Source organism: Phasianus colchicus, chromosome 2 (genome assembly GCF_987193195.1).
Source record: "Phasianus colchicus chromosome 2, bPhaCol1.hap1.1, whole genome shotgun sequence".
Taxonomy (NCBI): Eukaryota; Metazoa; Chordata; class Aves; order Galliformes; family Phasianidae; genus Phasianus; species Phasianus colchicus.
The window spans coordinates 13618014-13636744 of record NC_143437.1 but is presented as its reverse complement, the minus strand read 5'-3'; the positions used below and the strand labels follow the sequence as shown (position 1 = coordinate 13636744).

General features: G+C 44.2%; 2 protein-coding genes across 8 annotated transcripts in view; one reads left to right on the top strand and one right to left on the bottom strand.

The window, feature by feature from the left end:
* PAK5 (p21 (RAC1) activated kinase 5) overlaps positions 1-18731 on the bottom strand; it is a 323333-nt gene that overhangs the window by 146498 nt on the left and 158104 nt on the right. For 3 of the 7 annotated variants that reach the window (XM_090134842.1, XM_090134844.1, XM_090134843.1), the window contains one exon: positions 17977-18049. The exons of 1 other annotated variant lie outside the window; for it this stretch is intronic. The gene's annotated coding sequence lies outside the window, so the exon portion shown is untranslated. 3 more of the 7 variants (XM_031597921.2, XM_031597913.2, XM_031597927.2) reach the window with 3 other exon arrangements.
* LOC116231936 (D-beta-hydroxybutyrate dehydrogenase, mitochondrial-like) lies at positions 124-14365 on the top strand. Its single transcript, XM_031597948.2, has 4 exons — positions 124-478; positions 7665-7817; positions 10379-10509; positions 13293-14365. The coding sequence occupies exons 1-4, from the start codon at positions 130-132 to the stop codon at positions 13638-13640; spliced, it is 981 nt and encodes a 326-aa protein (XP_031453808.1). The 5' UTR covers positions 124-129; the 3' UTR covers positions 13641-14365.

Here is an 18731-nt window from a genome sequence, read left to right as displayed (position 1 = left end):
CGCCAAGCGCCGGGCTTCTCCGGGCCGCCGGCCGGCAGGGGCGGTGCCTACGGCCACCGGGGAGGGGTAGCGGGGGCCGGCCGCCGCCCTTCAGCTCCGCGGGTCCGCACGGCGCGGCGGCGGGGCGGTATGTGGGCCGCGGCCCCTCTCCTGCTGCTGCTGCTGCTGCCGCTGCCGCCGCTGCTGCTGCTGGCGCGCCGGTGGCGGCGGGAGGCGGCCGCGCTAGAGCCGGCCGGCCGGGCCGTGCTCATCACCGGCTGCGACAGCGGCTTCGGGCACCTGCTGGCGCTGCGCCTGCACCGCCTCGGCTTCACCGTGTTCGCCGGTTGCCTCCGCCCCGGCGGCGAGGGGGCGCGGCGGCTGCAGCGGGAGGCGGCGGCGGACGCCGGGCGGATGCGCGTCCTGCGGCTCGATGTCACCCGCGGGCGCGACGTGCTGGCGGCCAAGGAGCTGGTGCTCAGCCACCTGCCCGAGCGAGGTGAGCGGCGGCGGGGCGCGGCGGGAGCCCCGCTCCGCGGCCGGCGGGCGGCCTCCATCGGGCGGCGGGAGGGGCGGCAGGCCGCAGGGCATCGAGCGGCTGCGGGGCTCGGAGGGCTGCCGGCGCGGCTGCCCGAGCGCTGCTAGGGAGCGCGGCTATTAGCGGTGCTAACTGCAGTTACTACTAGCGGCAATAACAACGGTTTGTGTTAAAAAACCAGTGCCCCTTGTTAAGCGGGACACAAACGGGAGGCCGTAGCCCCAAACGACAGCGAAGCACGCACACGTGGGTGAGAGGTGGGTGCGCGTCCCTTGTGCGGCAGCTGAGGACACCGCCGGCGGCAGGGCTGCCCCTGGAAACCCTCTGCAGCTGTCTGCAGACAGAGCTGGGAACGAAACGCGGGCATGCACAGCAGGCAGCGGGGAAGGGAGAGATTTCTAGGCGTGTTTTGTGAAAGAGGGAATAAAGAAACGCAGAAGGCAGCTGCTGTGCCTGTCGCCTCTCAGTGCAAGTTGGGGTTTGATAAGCTAGTTCACAGAAGGGTCATTTAGAAGGAAATCTGGCAACCGTACACCCTGCAGGGAGCATGCTCCAGAGAGAATGGATGGAGTCTAAATGGCACAGTAACTGTAGGCAGCATACATCCCAGTTCACCACCTCAGAAGCTGTGACGGTATGTGCAGAAGGGCCACGTTTCCACTCTTTCATAGGTAGGGCTGCCAGGCAGAAGGAGCCAGTGTACTGCTGAGGGATGCACATGGCTCAGCTCACACACCCCCAACTCAAATGATTCCCTCAATTACAGACCAACGGTTCCTGCTCATAGCAGAGAGTAAAGCATGCAGAAATAGCTTCCCATACAAGGCCTGTCTGCCTCATTCCTTAGCACCTTGGGAAGGGGATGAAATGAGACGTGAAGTAAGAAAAAGCCTCAATGCTGCTCATTAAGTCCATGTATTTATGGTTGATCTTGACCTTATCTGATTAAGAGGCAGAGCCTTTCTCTCTCAGGCTCCTTCCCAAGCTGCAGGCACATCGCAGATGACCCACAAAAGCTCTTACAGGCCAGATGGGGCACAAGGACTGGATCACCTGAAACTCTGGGTTACAGATAAGTCAATTTACCCTGTAATTCTGGTGGTTCATGCGGTGGTTGTGTTCGTGCAGACTCTTGAGTCCACAGCTCAGCATGAACTTGCTGGTTACCCCTGCTGCTTGTAGGTATGTGAGCATGCCTTCAGATCAAGGCAGATCTCACCACTTCTTGCGGAAGGGGACCCTTGGGCACAGTTGGTGTTGAAATGCAGATACTGCGCGCACACTGCGTATGCAGAGAAGGCTTTTCAGACAGGCCCTTAGACCCAAAATGCAGCACTGGGCACAGAATTCATGAAATATTTTTCTGTTGCTTTTGGGCTGCAGCAGCATGATGGTTTGTGTTGTGAAGGCAGAAAAGAAAATGTAATTTCATAGAAGCAGATAGAACACAGGCCATTCGGGAAAACTCCCAATTATCAAGTAATCTTCCTACATTTGTTAAACAAGAAGGAGCAAAGGAGCTATTTTAATAGCTGGTGTTAATGGAGCGAATGCCACAGGTTGTCTTCATAATTTATAAAATACAATTATAAAATATTTTTATCTCAAATGTAATGAAACTATGAGGACACTACTTATATAGTCTTCAAGCAAAAGATTTCAGAAGGAGTGTTCCTTCTTGGCACCTCTAAAAATAGATATATTTCCTTTGCTAATTTATAAAAATAGTTTCAGTGAAGTTCAACTGAAGGTTAACTCTTAAGTGAACCATTTTATTTGATAAAGACAATCATTTATTTACATTCGGGCCAAAGATTGTTTTTAATGTGGATCGTTTTTTCTTTTCACTGCAAAGAGAACTCTGAACCATTTCATTTATATTCTGAAATTACCTAGAAGGAGAGAAAAATGTGTGGCTGTGGCTGTGAACACTTCACCTGCTGCCCAGCGGTTCCCAAAGGGTGAACAGCAAAGGGTGTGCCTTAATTTCCCACTGGAGAAGGAACTCTGCAGTGAGTTTTCCCTAGTGGATCATGGAGCATCTAGGGGTCCGCAGCATGAGACTAACCATGCTGAAAATCAAGTATGTGTCAGATATTTGCAGGAGGGAGAGCAAAGAGTAGACGGTGAGTCCAGTAGACTGTCTTAAATAGTCATCTGTCAGCAAGAAAATCTGCTTTTTGTTTTTGTACATACAGTACAAACAGATGCAGAAATGCAGTGAGTGGTGCTGAAGGTAAATCAGTGTGATCTACAACAACAGTGAAACCTAGATTCGCTTATTTTAAAAGCTATGAAAGCATTCACCTTTAAAACAGTTACTGAAAGTGCTCTGTATACCTTCTAGTTTGTAAATCCTGCTGAACTCTGCTGCCTATGCTTTCCCCTTCCTTTGCCTGGGGTAATTCTACTCAAAGAATCCCTGTAGAAACTGAGAGAGAAGCCTCTGTCCCCAGAGTCACACAAGGATTTGTTTAGGGACTGTTCCCTCTCTTTTCTTTACAACAGCCAATCCCATTCAGGTAAAAAAGATATTAAATATGTCACACTGGCATGCTAGGATCTATGTTTAGATCACTAAAATACTCCTGTATATTCAAAAATGCTCAGAAAGGAATAACTTCATCTATCTCTAGGTTTAATGCAATCCATTTCCAACTAAAACTTTAGAAGATGTACCAAAACAGTGAGAAAGCAGTTAAACAGCTTGATGGTTTGCTATTTGCTAACTCTCCCAGTACTTACAGAAACATCAGTATTTTTTGGATTTTCTTCTACTTAAAACCTGATTTCTCATCCTTTCCTGTTCTGAGTAGATGGCATTGTGGAAGACAAGGATATTCATTTTGGTCCTACCTCTCATCACTAGGTTATCATATACTATCCTCCACTTAATTAAGATTTCCTTTTCATAGAGTCCTTGCAGTATGCCCATGGTACCATAGTTCAGCCCAGGCATCATACACAAATAGACTTATTCTCACAATGAAGACAACCACAGCATAACATTTGGAGGAATGGATTGTGACTCTAGAAGATACGAATCTGAAACTCAGGACTCTCAGCTGACCTGTTACGATGGACACCGTACATTTCCCTCAAGCAGACTGGTTTGCTTCCTCTCTGCATTTTTCACTAGGAAGTTGACATCACATTCTACTCCATTTGGCTAATTTCCTTTATTATTGGGATCCTTCAGGAAAGAGCCTGCCATTTTTGCAGAGTCCCAGTTTAACTAAGAAACTCCAAAAATCAGTGAAATCAAAAACACACATTTGAATTTTGAAAATGTGGTTGAATTTAGGTATCTTCCCTGTGCGAGTGCTTTCACAGACATGTGAACACAGACAGAAATGTGTGTTTTGTGAACACACAGCTTGATTGACTTGAACAGGAAGAAAACTTTAATAAAAGTTTCTGGAAAGAATATCAGGTATCTCTTGGGTCTAAATACAGACTTTGGATATGTGCTTTTTGGACAACATGCTTTGAAGCAGTAATTATCTGGGGCATTATTTGTGAGCCAGTGTTCTCCTGAAAGCCTCACTAATCTTAAGTTAGGTTTCCTAAAGTGATTCTTTACATCCTCTGCTATCTCTCTTAATCTCTGTCCTCAGAATCCATTTTCTTAAAGCAGAGATCAGTGAAGATCTCTTTCTGATTGCCAGTTTATTTCTCTCCTGCCTGCTGCAGTACAGTCTCACACTCCTCTTCCTAAGCTGTGCCCCAAACTGAGTTCTGTTATGACAGTCTGAGCAATTTTTGCCTCCGGATCAAATCTTCAGCTGCTTTTCTTTTGACATGTCTGTGCACAGACACTCTGAGGCAATGTGATGTCTCTTTCCTTCAGCTGTTTTGTTTAATCTCATTTGTGCCCTGTCCTTCTAGGAAGCAGTGAACTGACTGGCTCTAGATATCAGAGATTCACATTGAGTTCTACCAAGGACCATGCCATTGATATTCTGACCAGAAGTCTTTCAACAGATGCACAGATCTTCTCAGAGCTTTTTATGGCCACTATGTTTCTGTATTGCAGACAGCCCCTAGATTTTCCTCAGGAATCCTGTTGTTGAGCACGGGAAGTACTCCCGCATCTGGCTAGACCCTAGTTTTGAAATCGTGTCTGATTCTGTGCTGAAAACTGCCACCTGGGATCCCTTCCCTCTGTAGGATCCAACAAATTGTTATTTGCGTGTGACATGCTGTACTTAGGAAACCCTATACAGAATCAGGCACCCAGGGAACAGGCGAGAGGAGCCCAGCCATTGGTGTCACTGGAGGGGTCTTGGAGACTTCTCTCCTATGCCTGTATTTCTCAGGTTCCCTGAGCTGCTTTGTCTAAGCAAACGTACAAAATATTTTGCATGCAGGCTTATCACATTAACTCTTACCTCACGTGTTTCAAGAAAGGAAGATGAAAACTGATTCCAGCAACCTGATTGCAAAGCTAGGCAGGTTGTTTTTCATGAGGTAGTCACTGTTTTGAAAGAAAGTGGTATGTGGCTATAACAAACTGCTCATTATTTGGGTGGCATTTGGCAAATTGATTCAACCAAAAGAAGTGGCAAGAAGATTTGTAGAATACTTCAGAAGTTTTCCCATTTGGAGATGTCAGAATGTTCTGCTGAGGAACAGTATGTTTCACTTGAGGGCAAATAAGATACTTTGAGCTGACTCTGAGCAAAGTCTCTTTTTATATTTTACTTAATCTTTTCCTCAAAAGAGTCTGTTTCAGTTTAACTCAAGGAATTTTTTTTCCCCTTGACTTTGATCTGGCCATTGAAAAGCAAGAAGGAGCTGTTATTCTAGTAACTCTGCATGTTTGTACACATGGGCTAGCCTTATCACAAATCACCTTGGGTCTTTGAAGTGCAGGAGGGAAGCTGGCAAGCAGCTGAAGAGAAAACCTTTACCTTGCAAATTAAATTCTGTATTTCATAGTTTAGAGAAAGAAAATCAATCGCTTAAAGTCCAACGGCAGTATTTCTGAAGACCTTGTGAATTCTGGGGTATGTGGAGCAAATGTTCTTGCTGTGCTGTGCAGGATGCAGTGGCAAAAGCAAAATGACATTTTTGTTTCAATTAGAAAAGATCAAGGAACAGCTTTGCCAGTGATGTCAGACTTCAGTTTGGCTTGTGCTTCTTTAAAAATAAACCTGAGTAGAGAGACCTGCAGTGCAGCCTAACCAGATGGAGTATGCAGCTACTCAGTCCATCTGCAGATCAGTTCACATGCAAGTATACAAATGTTGACAATTAGCTCTTGGAGGATTCTAATCCAGTGAAACATTCTACAAGGAAGCCAGTCCCATGGCCTTAGTTCCATTTTAAGAAGGGGAAATCAAGCCACAGAATGATGGAAAGACCTGGGACAACAGAGCAGCAGCAGGGAAAAGAAGGATACCTGGGATGGTAAATTCGAGGGGCTGATTTTTTGGTCCATTTCCTCTCCTCTGTCCTACCAACATTTGGGGCAGTGCCAAAGAGGGGAATGCAAAGGACAGGCACAATGAGTAAGACAGAAGACAGACTGTATCTATGGTCATGAGAGAGGTCCAATGTCAAGGCCTGCTGTGTTACAGACCCCTACATGATGGTCTATTCACTTTGGAGGACAGAATTATTTAAGTTCCATGTGGTAAATTACTGTTCTGAGTGCTTTGCAAATGAGACATTCACTGAAAGAACCTTGTTTCTTTAAGCACTGAGTTGCATTATGTAGCACAACAGTATCTATATATTAGGAATGCTTACAGAGCTCTGCTTTCCAAAGTAATTCTAAAAATTGTCTGTTTCAACTTTAACTACTTCTGTGAATGAAATCCTGAATTAGCAGTTCCTGGCAGAGCAGTGGAAGGACCGAGATACAATGAAACCATCACAGTAGCTTTGTTGGGGAAGTTCACAAAGAAAAGAAAGAAAGGGTTTCTGCAGCACTTTCACCAGGGTAATCAAAGGTCCCATCTACTCCACTATGGATACAGGAGGAATCACACATCCCTTCTCTATCTAGGGGATGGAAGAGGCACTGTTCTCCACTGCCCTGCCAGAAACCTAGACCTGGAGATCATGCAGAAGGCATCAGAATACAATGATTTACCTCAAACAGACGTGTATAACATCTCATCAGCAAAACTGGCAAGGCCAGCAGAAACAAGCTGCAAACTTAGTTATTTCTCAGACCACCCTGAGTACTTCTTAATTACACTCTTGGTCACCCTTGAGATACTCTAAGTTAGGGTCTGAGAACAGAAACAGCAATGCTTTCACAAGCACCATGTCACTTACTGCTTTACCATACATCTGTAGACAAGTGCTCTGTGGGCTAGAACAAGTCAGTGTGGTTTCATCAGCATTTAGTCAGCTTGTCAGCTCTAATCTGCGAGCACTGCCACACTTCAGCAAAAAGCATGTCCAACAACCAAGGTTCCGAGCGCTGCACAATGCTTGCATGAAATGTTCTGTGGCTTTGGGCTAAAGGGCTTGATGTAGTTATGTCAGAACAAGCTCTGCTGCCTGTAGAAATCTGCTTGTAAATGCTGAAATCTTATTGCATTTTAGGGGGTTGGGTTCTACAACCATTGTTAGGTGGAATAGAGCTGACCAAGGGTAAGAAATCCAGAAAACACCATAGCCACAAACCTTACTGGGCTGCTTTAGTCAGTGCTGTGCCTGTGTACCCAGCTGTGTCTGATTTCAGAAGGAACTGAAGCTCGAAATCCTGAAAAAAACGTAGGCTCCTAAATTAGTCACGCTCTTTAAAAATATTACCCCTTAGCCTTTAGACTGCTTAATGTAATTTTCACAAAGCTGCTCATTGCACACAGTGGGATTCAAGTAATTAAAATATCATGATACACTGCATTGGCAGTAATAAGTAGTCTCCCAGATCATGTTATTCATAAATAACTTAAGGAGACTATAAAGTGAGTGATTATTAAATAGCACTGAGACTTACATTGTCCAGATAGTGGGCAAAATTACATCCCTTTATTAAACAAAACATTCCCACATTTATAAGTGAAAGACAAAAAGATAATGCAACTGAAAAGTTGTTATCAGGGGTTCAGCTCACTAGTGTTGTTTGGTTGCCACGGGGTGTTTTTTTTCAGCAAAAGATGCTTGCTAAGGTATTTCTCTCCTTTAGGTTTTTGGGGGCTTGTGAACAATGCAGGAATTTCAACATTTGGTGAGACGGGGTGGCTGTCAATGGAGAAATATGAAAAGTTTGCGGATGTGAATCTTCTTGGGAGCATCAGGACAACCCTGGCATTTCTTCCTCTGCTAAGAAAATACAAGGGTAATGCTAATCCACTGTTATTTGAAGTTGTAGAATAATTAGATTACTATAATCAGGGTAATGTAGCACCTATAAAAGAAGCCTTAATTGTCTTTCACTGAACTGGAATGACAGCTTCCTTCTGTGTGGCCTGAATGATCCTAAGAAGATGCTAAAATCCTAAGAGGAAAAGAACCCTTAAAGATTCCATCTTTGCAATACACAAGGGGAAAAAAAAAAGTATTTACAAACAATGAATTATCTCAGTATTTCGCTAAAAACAGAGAGTAAAAAAAATGCTTACAGCAGGTTATGAAGCCCAGGAAACATTTTGTAAGCACTGCCAATCAGGAGACAAAGATCCAATAAACTCCTGCTTAACTTCTTTTATGTAGGCTTTAGTGTTTTACTGTGTGGCGTTTAGGAGAGGAAGAGTGATCATACAGAGGTGAACCAGAGACATCCAGCTTCCAGTTTCAGGCCTGACGAGATCCTCTCTATGACTCTGGGCAGAGAAACCCCACGTATGTGAAACAGTGCCATACAGAGATGCATGGTATCAAATGGGATAAATGCTGTAGCATGAACCTCCATATGCATGTGCTTTGCCCTTGCTTCTGATGAGAAATGGCTTGAATAGCTCTCTACAGCATTGCAGAATGTCTCAATTGCTTTGCAGTTTGTTCCTTCTCCATCTGCATTTGGGAAACAAAGACACTCTTTTCCTTTCTCCTCGCTTTGCTGAGCTTGTCTATTTCAATTGTAAGCTCTTTAAGGCAAGGATTCCCTCTACTGTGTGTGTATAGCATCAAGCATGGCAGGGCTAGCTCTTGTATGGAATCCCCAGATATCACTGTTACACAAAATGCTGGTAAGATAAAAGCATCCTCTTTTTTCCTACTTTGCTTCTTCCTGCTTGGTTGCCTTTGGCTGATATTTTGATGGAAGAAAAAAAGCAACCTTTAAATACTGCAAGCTGGAAGTTTTTGTAAGAGAATGTGCTATTGCATATACAGTGAGAAACAGCAAATGTGTTACAATGCCATTACACAAGGAGACATTGATTTCTGTCTTTGATGTCCTGCGTACTGCTAAAACTCTATGATGCTCTAAAGCTCGATGGTAACCCCCAACATTCTCTTGGGAAAACTGGGTTTCAGTTACCTCAGGCAAAGAGAGAATTTGAACAGTGTGTCCCCCATTCCGGGTGCATGCTCCAAATTGCTTAGTTAGTGGGCTAAGGAAGGAAAGGTTATGCTACTGTCACTTACACAGAGCCTGTGTCCCAACGGAAAAGGCTTACTGCCATTTCAGGATGAGCAACCTGTCCAAGAAGAGCTTCAAGATTATTAATACTTGTAAAGGAGGGTATTTCCCTTCAGACAAGTACTGAACATCTAATTCTGAGAGGACCAACATAACTTTTCCTGATAGTGAGGCCAGCTGATGTAGCATCTTGATCAGCAAGCTGGTAGTCATTCTGCCATTACTGGATATGAGAATTACCCCAGACACTGACTGTGTAAGAAAGCAGGGGACATAATCCAGAATGACAGATTTCACTGCATTCCCATGATACCCTTTTGACAGCCCAAAAGCCTGTACCACTTGGTCCAATCTGGTGCCTGGATGTTCTCTGCATCTGTGGCAGCAATAGGGATGATACTGTGTTTTCTAAATTGCTAGCTATGAGGACATTATCTCTCTCACCTCTGATATGAATATATATTTACACATACATGTACTACATACACACATTTGTTACTGTATGGTGTGACTGACTGGTGGAAGCTGACAAATAAACAACGGAATGAGACCACAGCCCAAAGCCTCAAATCAGAACTCTGTGCATTTAATGCATGTCTGCCTGCACTTGGTGAGAGTTACAATAGGAAAAAAAGGCAGCGCAGATCATGGAAATCACAGCACAGCTGTGTAAGACTGCACTGTGTAAGACTTTTGTCAAGTCACCTTTCTCTGGTAAAGCTTGTCCCTGTACAATCTGATTATGGGTTTATATGCACAGTTTTAAGCTAGAACTCAGTGCAAAGACATCATTAACACAGAATGGAAATGGTATTAGTAGTCACATAGCCATAAATGATATTAGTAGTCACGTAGTCACCAAAAGGAAAATCATTCACTTCACTCCTTTGCAGTCCTTCTCCTATTACTAGCACAGTATTTTATTATTATTTTTCAGTCTAAAGATCTTAAGGGCATGCTTTGCTTCCATCTTTTTTCAGCTTCTGTTACCTGAGTCAATTGTCTCAAATGGAATAAGCAGCACATTGGGAATCTGTCATCCCCTGTCTGGTCCAGAGTGTGTCACTAGATGGAAGGAAGCTGCTTGTATGATACTTTACAGAGCAACTCAGCTGCTTTACTCAGCTGCTTTACAGAGTTGAGTGCATAGTTTTGTTGGGACTGCATATTTACACAGCACAGCTTTTACATGTTGCACTGTAAAACAACATTGTGCTAAATACTACCTCACTTGCAATTCAAAAGGCTTGGGCAATCAATTCTATGTTAAAGATCAAGAGTGACAAGTTTTGTTATTTGCGCTGTTTTCTTTTCAGGACGCATTGTTTTCATGTCCAGCATCATTGCCTATTTTACTCTGGGAAATGGCATTTATTCTATGACCAAGGCAGCTATTGAAAAATTCTGTGATGCTCTAAGACTGGAAATGAAGAAGTTTGGTGTCCAGGTAAGTGATGTAATAAATAGCTGCTCTGTGAAACTTCCTGCTATTTCAAACATGTTTTTTGTATGAGAAAGAGAGAAAATTCACTCCTGAAACTTCTTCCAGAGCTGAAATGCATCGGGAAGTAAGTAGTTTCAAAAAAGAGTACAGGACAATGGTGAGAGGGTGGCCAAGGCAACCAGAACAGACAAATGGTAAATACTGTCTAATCTTATGCAAAGCAAGCTGCGTACATCCATGCAAAGGGGATGGCAATAAAAGCTGCTCCCCTGAAGCCATGGATACAGCTTCCTGCTGGAAAGAGGTGGCTCCTCTGTGGCTAATCAGTGGGATGGAAATAACAGTAGGCAGCAGAGCTGGGTGGTGGTTGCAGCCCTTAGAAGATCTGGGGTAGCATGCCATCTCTGTGACAGTGCTGCAACTTGCACCCTTTCTTCACATCCTCTGTAGTGAAAAAACTTTCTGAGACAGGCTTGCCTGAACAGTGCCATACTTTTAACAATAACTTTTAACAGTACAAAGCAATGGAAACTTTCACAGGTTTACCTGCAAGAGCAAAGAGCCCAGGTCTGAGCACTGTGCATCAGAAATGAAGGCTTGTCACCTACCAGAAAAGCTTTTCTCTCTCTTCTCTCACATCCTTAAAAGCTTAAAAGCTCCTCCCTATATCTGGGAATAGCTACTCTGCAAGAGGCAATATTCATGTAGAGTAGTTTTTTATTCTCTTGACCTAAGAGAAGCTGTAGGAGTGCTCTTAGTGCTGTACCTAAGCAACTCTGATGGTCAGACCTGAAGTTTAGATCATGGAGTAGTTTCACGGGGCTTTTTCCTTGGAGTAACTCTACTGCTGAAATACTCTTCTAAAACTGAAAGTATGCCCTAGAGAATTTATGTTGGCGTACTCTTTTACATACACAGACTTGGAGCATTGTTCATAAGCTTCATGTTCGAAGAAATTACAGCTATGCTATCAGCTGCCCCTCCTGGATAAATATAAAATGCAAGTGATTTCACACATCCTAACGCCACACAGCATGATGAGGATTTGAACTGATTAGCTGAGGATAATCTCAAATGGATGGAAGAGCTTAGTTTAACAGGTTAACTGCTGTAGTGGTTCTAGGATTTTTACTGTTCCCCCACCCCTGGAATAACCTCAGCACACAATATAATAGATCAGGCTGACAAACACTTCCAGAGTATCTATGAGAATTATTTCTCTGTTTCTCACTGTATGCACGGTGCTGGTTGGCCTTTGCCTCAGAATCTACCCTGCAGGAAGCCTGCAGAAGATAAGCTTCCTCTTCTCAGTGCTCCTCTCTCCTGCTCTGCTACTCCCTTTTTGCTTTCAGGAGATGGTTGCCCAGAGGTGGCAAGGAACAGATGGCACTATGGCTCTGTCCCATTGCACTCTGTCCAGGCAAGCTGGCTACCTACAGGAAACAAAGCGTGTGTCTGCCACTTAGAAAGAAGGCTAAAGAAAATGAGGGAAGGGGAAAAAAAAAAGAAGAAAAAGCTTAATATCTCCTAGCCAACTTCATATAGCTGCAAAACATGAAGTTTTGAACACCTTTTCTTTAAAATATATGCGTGAATTTTACTATTGACATTACTTTGTCTAATAGTAAGCAATTTTGAAGAGTTTAAAGCAAGGGTTCTGAAAGATGCCCTGTGGCAAACCTACCAAAGGCAGCATGAGACATTCCCAGATACGCAGTCTGACTTGGGGCAGTGGGGGGGCTACCTGCAACCCTTCCTGCTGGTTCCTACAGCCTCAGCAGCAGATTGCAGAGCACTGGTAGCTGTGCAGGCTGAAAGGCTGGCACGTGGCAGTGCTGCTGCACCAGTGGTAGCCCCTGGCAGATGAGCTGGATGGCAGATCAGGGGCTTTAGGGTTATAAATTAACACGGATTGCCAAATAATGTTTGTCAAATCCTCAAGTCTATCATATGGCTCAGCACCATTTTTCTTCACATTGTGTTAACAGTCTTTAGAAATCAGGTCAGTTAAATGCCATGGAGTTTTGAGCGCTGCACATCTACAGACAGTTTTAACAAGCCAGCTGCTAGCTGAGGTATTCCAGGAAAAGCATGCACATTGGAAGTGCTAAGCTTGCTCTGAAAGTCCCCGGAAGTCAGCAGAACAGCAGAATAATGCATGCAAAGAAAACAGGCTGAGCAGCAGAGTTTGTACACTTTGAATTTAAATCTGTGTGCACAGAAATCTGGAAATTTGCTAATTCAGTGAGACCTCTGGAGTAGCACCTCTGGCCTTTTCTGTACTTGTATCGATATACCCATTTCTTTTTATTATCCCCTACTTGGGGAAAATGGCGTTTCTTTCCCCAGGAATTGCTCATTTCCTTTGTCCCAAATGGACAAAAAATCACCAACTGCAAGATTTGCCACTGAGAAAAATTGCAAGCATTCCACTTTGGAGACATCAAAGTTATACTGAAATTATTTGCCTCATAACTGTCAAAACATTGACACCACTAAGCATTCTATACAAAGCAAGGATGCACTACTGCATTCTGTGGAGGCATGAACATGTAACAATCAGAGTGAAGTGAGGAAGTCAGAATAAAGCACCTCTGCAATGGCAAATGTATCATGGGAATACACTTGATTTCAGTAGAGTTTTCAAGGTTGAAATGTCCACAAAGCAGCATTTTCTGGAAGAAATCTGTTCACAAAGAGCTTTGTATCTGTTTTACTGCATATAGTATTTAACTGAATTCAGAATGACTGACGGCACTTTGATAAGTTTCACATCTTGCTTTTAGGTCTGTATTATTCAGCCAGGAAATTATGCACGATCTACAAAAATTCAGCCACCAGTCAGTGCTGAAGAGATCTGGAATGAACTCAGTGAAGAGGAAAAGGCAGTTTACAATAAGGAGTACGTTCAGGAACGGGCAGACTTTTTCAACAACATTCTCAGCAAAGGAAGCACAAATGGCAATGAGGTTGTAGATGCTATGGTAGATGCTCTCATGTCTCCTGCACCCAAGGCACGTTACATGGTAGCAAAGCTTAAGGAAAAAGCACTGGTGTTTGTATGTGCTTTATTCCCAACTGTTGTGATGGATTCTGTTTTGTCTTATGCACTCAGTAAAGTAAAACTTGCATAGCTGACTTTGATTCTGTTCAGTGACTCGGCAATTTGTTAAACTGTCAAAGCAAGGACTCCATATAGTGTCCCCAGAAACTGTATGATGACATCAGTTAGCTGACAGAAACTTTGGAGGGTCTCCCTACTCAGAACAGTCACTTGTTCACAGAGAAATACATCATAAATTTGTCCAGCAACTGTATTTCTCTCATGGAAAAAGACAGGGCCACTCATGCTGCTCTAGGTATTGCCTAGAAAATGTAATGCGGCTTCTCCTAATGCAGTACCAAATTACAGCATTAAAGACGTGACAGAGACGAAATGGAGCATATCCTAAAGGGCAACTGCGTATCTGAAATCATTATGACAGAGGTGAAAATACCTTATTTGTAGGAGCCTGAATAGTAATTTATTAGAGGTAGTGGGAAGAGGTTAATGGAAAAGTTAGGCATGACTAACAGACTTTGAAATACTTTGAATGGAGATAAGTGGCTTCAGAAAGTTAGGAAGAGCTACGTGAGTAATAAAGTTGTGTTCGTACCAATGGAAACAGTAGCTTGGGTAACTACAGCTCAGTACTTTTTCTGGTGTTATGGATAAATGTGTAACAAAGCATATGTGTATGGGCAATGAAAAATAAGTAGTACATTTCATTTACAACTGAATATTAAATTCTAATAAACTCTATTTATTTAATGTCTGGATTAATCAGTGCATTAACCCAAAATGTAGTCAGAGAGCTGAGACCAAGGCAGTAGGTATCAGCATGCAGTAGCAACTCTTAGCTTAAAAGAACATATTAAGTGTGAAGCTCTGTTTTTGCTACTATTATAGGAATTAAGGGCTGATTGAAAAAAAAAAATACCTATTAGCATGAACAGGAAAACCTTAGTAGCCTGCCTACTTCTATGACAGAAATTGAGCACACTGCCTTCATTAGCATTTGCCTACCACCTGCTGTGGAAAAGATTTCTGATTTAGACATTCAGAGTTTTAAACATGATTTGGTTGTGGTGTGGCTCAGAATCCTCTACCTACAGGAGCAAAGATCACAGAATTATTGGGACCAGCTTACGTAGATACAGGGCAGCAGCATGAAGCATTAGCCTCCCCTGTGCCAGGTCTCCCATATCAAACCAAAGGTTTTTGTGTAATAGTCAGATTTTTGGTCTGAACCATAAATTGCAAGTTGTACCTGGGAAGTCTTTCCTAATGGATTTGATTAATTACTGAAAAAATTCTCTCTTTCATAGTGGTAATTTGTTGGTCTGAGTAAAGAGCATGGGGGAGATGAACAGAATGACTGACTGACTGCTGCAGGTCCTCTCCCAGCAGCACTCAGTGGTAGAACAGCCATCTTGCTGTACTTTTTCTAAACTGTGGAATATTCCATTTCTCTTCCCAAATGCTCAGCTTGTCCCTGCAGGAGGCATTGGTAAGAGGACAAGCCAGGACTCCCACCCAGGCCTGTCAACAGCAAGATTACCAGATGGCTATCATCCGCTTTCCTCATTTAACCACAACTGAGCAAGGCCAAGCAAGGAAACAGAAACGAGGTTTATTCCACTGAACCAATTGATTTCCTGTACAGGAATTCCCCCTGCATGACCCTAGGGATTTCAGCAGCCTCACACTGCTTTGGAACAGGGGTTTCATGCTCTTAAACATTCTTTGTGCAGATTACCCTTCCTTACAGTAAGCAGCACTGAATTCAACAAGCAGCTCTGAAATCCAGATGTTTCTCCATCAGGCTCAGAATGCATGCAACTCTCCAGTCACTGCCTCAATAATTTTGCTTTCCACTTAATGTTCACCTTCTATTTACCTTCTTAAAAGCTGCAGTAATACCTCAGTGTTGCTGAGGGATAGCACCTTCAGAAGAGTTGTCTCCCAGTGACAGATGACATAAGTATTTCCAAATGCAAATTCCTTTTATTTGCTGTGAATGTGGTGAAGCATGTGATCAATATTTCATTAGCTTCATGTAACATCAGATGAGCAACACTCATCTATTTCTTTGTCTTGCAAACAAAGAACTTGCACCACATACCTCACACAGGGTACTGCGACAGGCTGGATGAGAACAGATGGAACAAGTGAAAGCAGTTTATATTTTCACTTCTGCCTAACCTGTCAGTGTGAAAGCTAACTGAAAAAGAGCTACAAAAAGATTATCCTTCGTCTCCCCCTAGCTTTTTAATATTATGATCTGAAGATAAAGAACTAATCAAGAGAGAATCAGAGCTTCACTTTTTAACAGGCCTGACAAACTCCCACTGAAAGTCATCTGGAATTCTCTCATTGCATTACATGGGCACCACAGCATAGCATTAGACCTAAAAAAATCAGAGGGAATGACTTCAGAGACCCAAGGCTTAATAGAAAAGAGACTCTCACAATAAACGGTGATGAAAGGGGTGCAGCACTACTTTTTTGCAAGGACTTACAGGGTGTAGAACCTTCAGGATTAGTAACAGAGGCTTTTAGTGAACAAATGCTGCCAACTAAGTCTGTGACAAAGTCTGAGGATATCCAGAGTAGTCCACTCCACTCAAATTCCTATGCACCTAATTGTCACTGGATATCTCACCTGACTGTAGAAACCCAGCCCTCCAGCTGGCCCATGCAGTACCTGATGAATACATATTGGGAAGTGGGCAACTTCCAGGCTGCTCCACTGTCCCTTTTGATTTTTGCCACTGTTGGGTGAGGAATGCCTCCTGCTTACCCAGTAACTGCAGAGCTTTCTTACCAAACACTTCCATCAATTATTTCATGGTCTTTCTCTTTTATGCAAGGGCTTATTTCTAAGAGCGCATACTAATCAGCAGAATGAACAAGCATTATTTTTGACAGTAAATGATTACAGAAAGTGCATGAAAAAAAAGACAAAAAATAAGCTAAATCAAAAGTTTAGTGAGTTGTGCATTTATCTGAGTTGTATTAGTAGTTTCACACAATATCATCAAGGAGAGGAAAGAGAAGGGAGCCTGGGAAACATCTTCTCCAGAAAATCACTGGTCTTTTCAGAATTAGACTTGTTGCCTAACTTGAGCAGTGCAGTTTGAGAAGAGCCCCAGTGACAAGCTGCTCTGGTGGGGAGCAGAGCTGTCACTCCATAGTCACTATCACTGTGCCTGTGCACATCGGGATCAGTTATGCATGTGCCTTGTGGGCACTGCACAGCACTGCAGTGCAATGGGACAGGCTAGGAGTTTTACTGGAACTTAGCAATATTAACACCCTGATTTGCTGCCCTGGCGTGACTGCATGCTCCTTCAATGCAATTCTCAGCTGGCTAGACCAGTCCAGACAACCTTCCAAACTAGCCAAATGTGTATGTTTGTGTCATGCTGGCAAATCTGAATGACTTTTGGGCATTTGATGCACTATGCTGCAGTTATCTTTTGCAGTAGTGTCAGAATCTCGAGAGATGAGAAACAGTAGTAATTACTTGTGCAGTAAAAGGCTTAAGCCAAAACCATGCAGCTCCCAGGCACACCTTCCCACTCAAGTCAGGTTATCAGCAAGCCCAGCTCTGCTGCTGTGAGCACAATCTCAGTGCCAACAAGCTTGAGAGCCCTTGCAGAGAGCAGCCTCCCTCCAGAGGCCAACTGCAGGATGTCCAATTGCCCTTGTGCTTCCACACTGACAGTTAAATGCCAGCACAACGCTAAGCCAGAAAGTTCTATGGAGGATGACAGCTATATCACTCCACTTGTTCTGTACAGGGGCTGTGTAGCTCTGTCAGTCTGGCACATTCTAGTACCAAACAAAACTGCGTAGTCTTTATATTTCAAATGCTTTGAAGCAGATATTCAGCACTGAAATCTCGTCATGTGTAATTGGACTGCTTTGGAGCTGTAAAGTGATCACGTCAGTAATGGAGGCCTTACCCATCACAATAAGGCATGCATCTTGTAGGACTGATTGAGGTTAATGTTTATGAGAGAGAAACAAGGGGAAAACATACATGCTCTTCAGTAACACATGTTCTTTGGAATAGTCCTCGTTAGGAGCTAATTTATTACAGATTATCTCATGGCTAACATGGTGGGTAAAACCTCTCTGCAATGGCCTGCACTGATTGCATTAATCCACGTTACCGTGAAGGCACCTTGGAGACACACAGTAGTGCTGCACCTATTTAGGTCTTGTAACACATCGGGCCTAGAGACAATAGAGTCTCCACAGAAAACAATCAACCAAGGCAGCAAAGTGCAAGACTAATAATTCAGCCAACTCACACTACAAGGCACTAGCATGACATAGCTACTGTGCAAGTAGCACTCCCTGCAAGGAAAATAATGAAACGCTCTGTGTTAGAAGTACCTCTATCTATTTCTGTGACTCACCACAGTCTCGTGCCGAGGATCGCCTGCCCTTGTGTTCCGTTGGACGCGTATCCAGCTGTGTCCCACCGCTCCCCTGACAAAACATACTTCATATCAGACACTGAGTACGACCTTGAACCTCCTAATGCTAGAGGTCATTTCTGCAAAGAGCTCAACAGCCTGTCCTGGCTGGGCATGCAGCCGGGCCCAACAACGGGATGCAGGGCCGGGTGGCCAGTGGTTGAAATTAGGTGGAATTAAGGTTGGAAAAGCCCTCTGAGACCATCACGTCCAACCAGCCCATGCTCACCACGCCCACTAACCGTGTCCCTCAGCGCCACATCCCCAGCGTTCTGGAGCGTCCACAGAGGCACTGAAGGCAGAGTACGGAGGAGCTGCACAGTCATCTTGGAAGCAGCCAGCAGCAGTGGGGCTCCCACAGCACCGTGCTCTGTTCCCTGTCTGTTAGCGCTGTTTTCCCTGAGGATACATACGTTTCTTCCTCCCATCAGATCTACCGGCAGTCAGGCTTCAGCTCGAGCCTAACGTGCCTGACGTACGTCGCGTGCCACCCTAACGCTCCGGGATCTGCTATGGCGCTGTTTTCTCCACATCCCTCCGCTTCGGTCAACGCCTCCTCCCGCCACCCCCCGCCCGGGCTCCCTCCGCGGTTCCTCACCTGGCCGCCTCACGGCCCGCGCGCCGCCAACCGCCGCTCCGAGCGCGCGCCGCCGTCGCTAAGGGAGGCGCGCGGCGTTGCCCGTCGCTACGGGAGG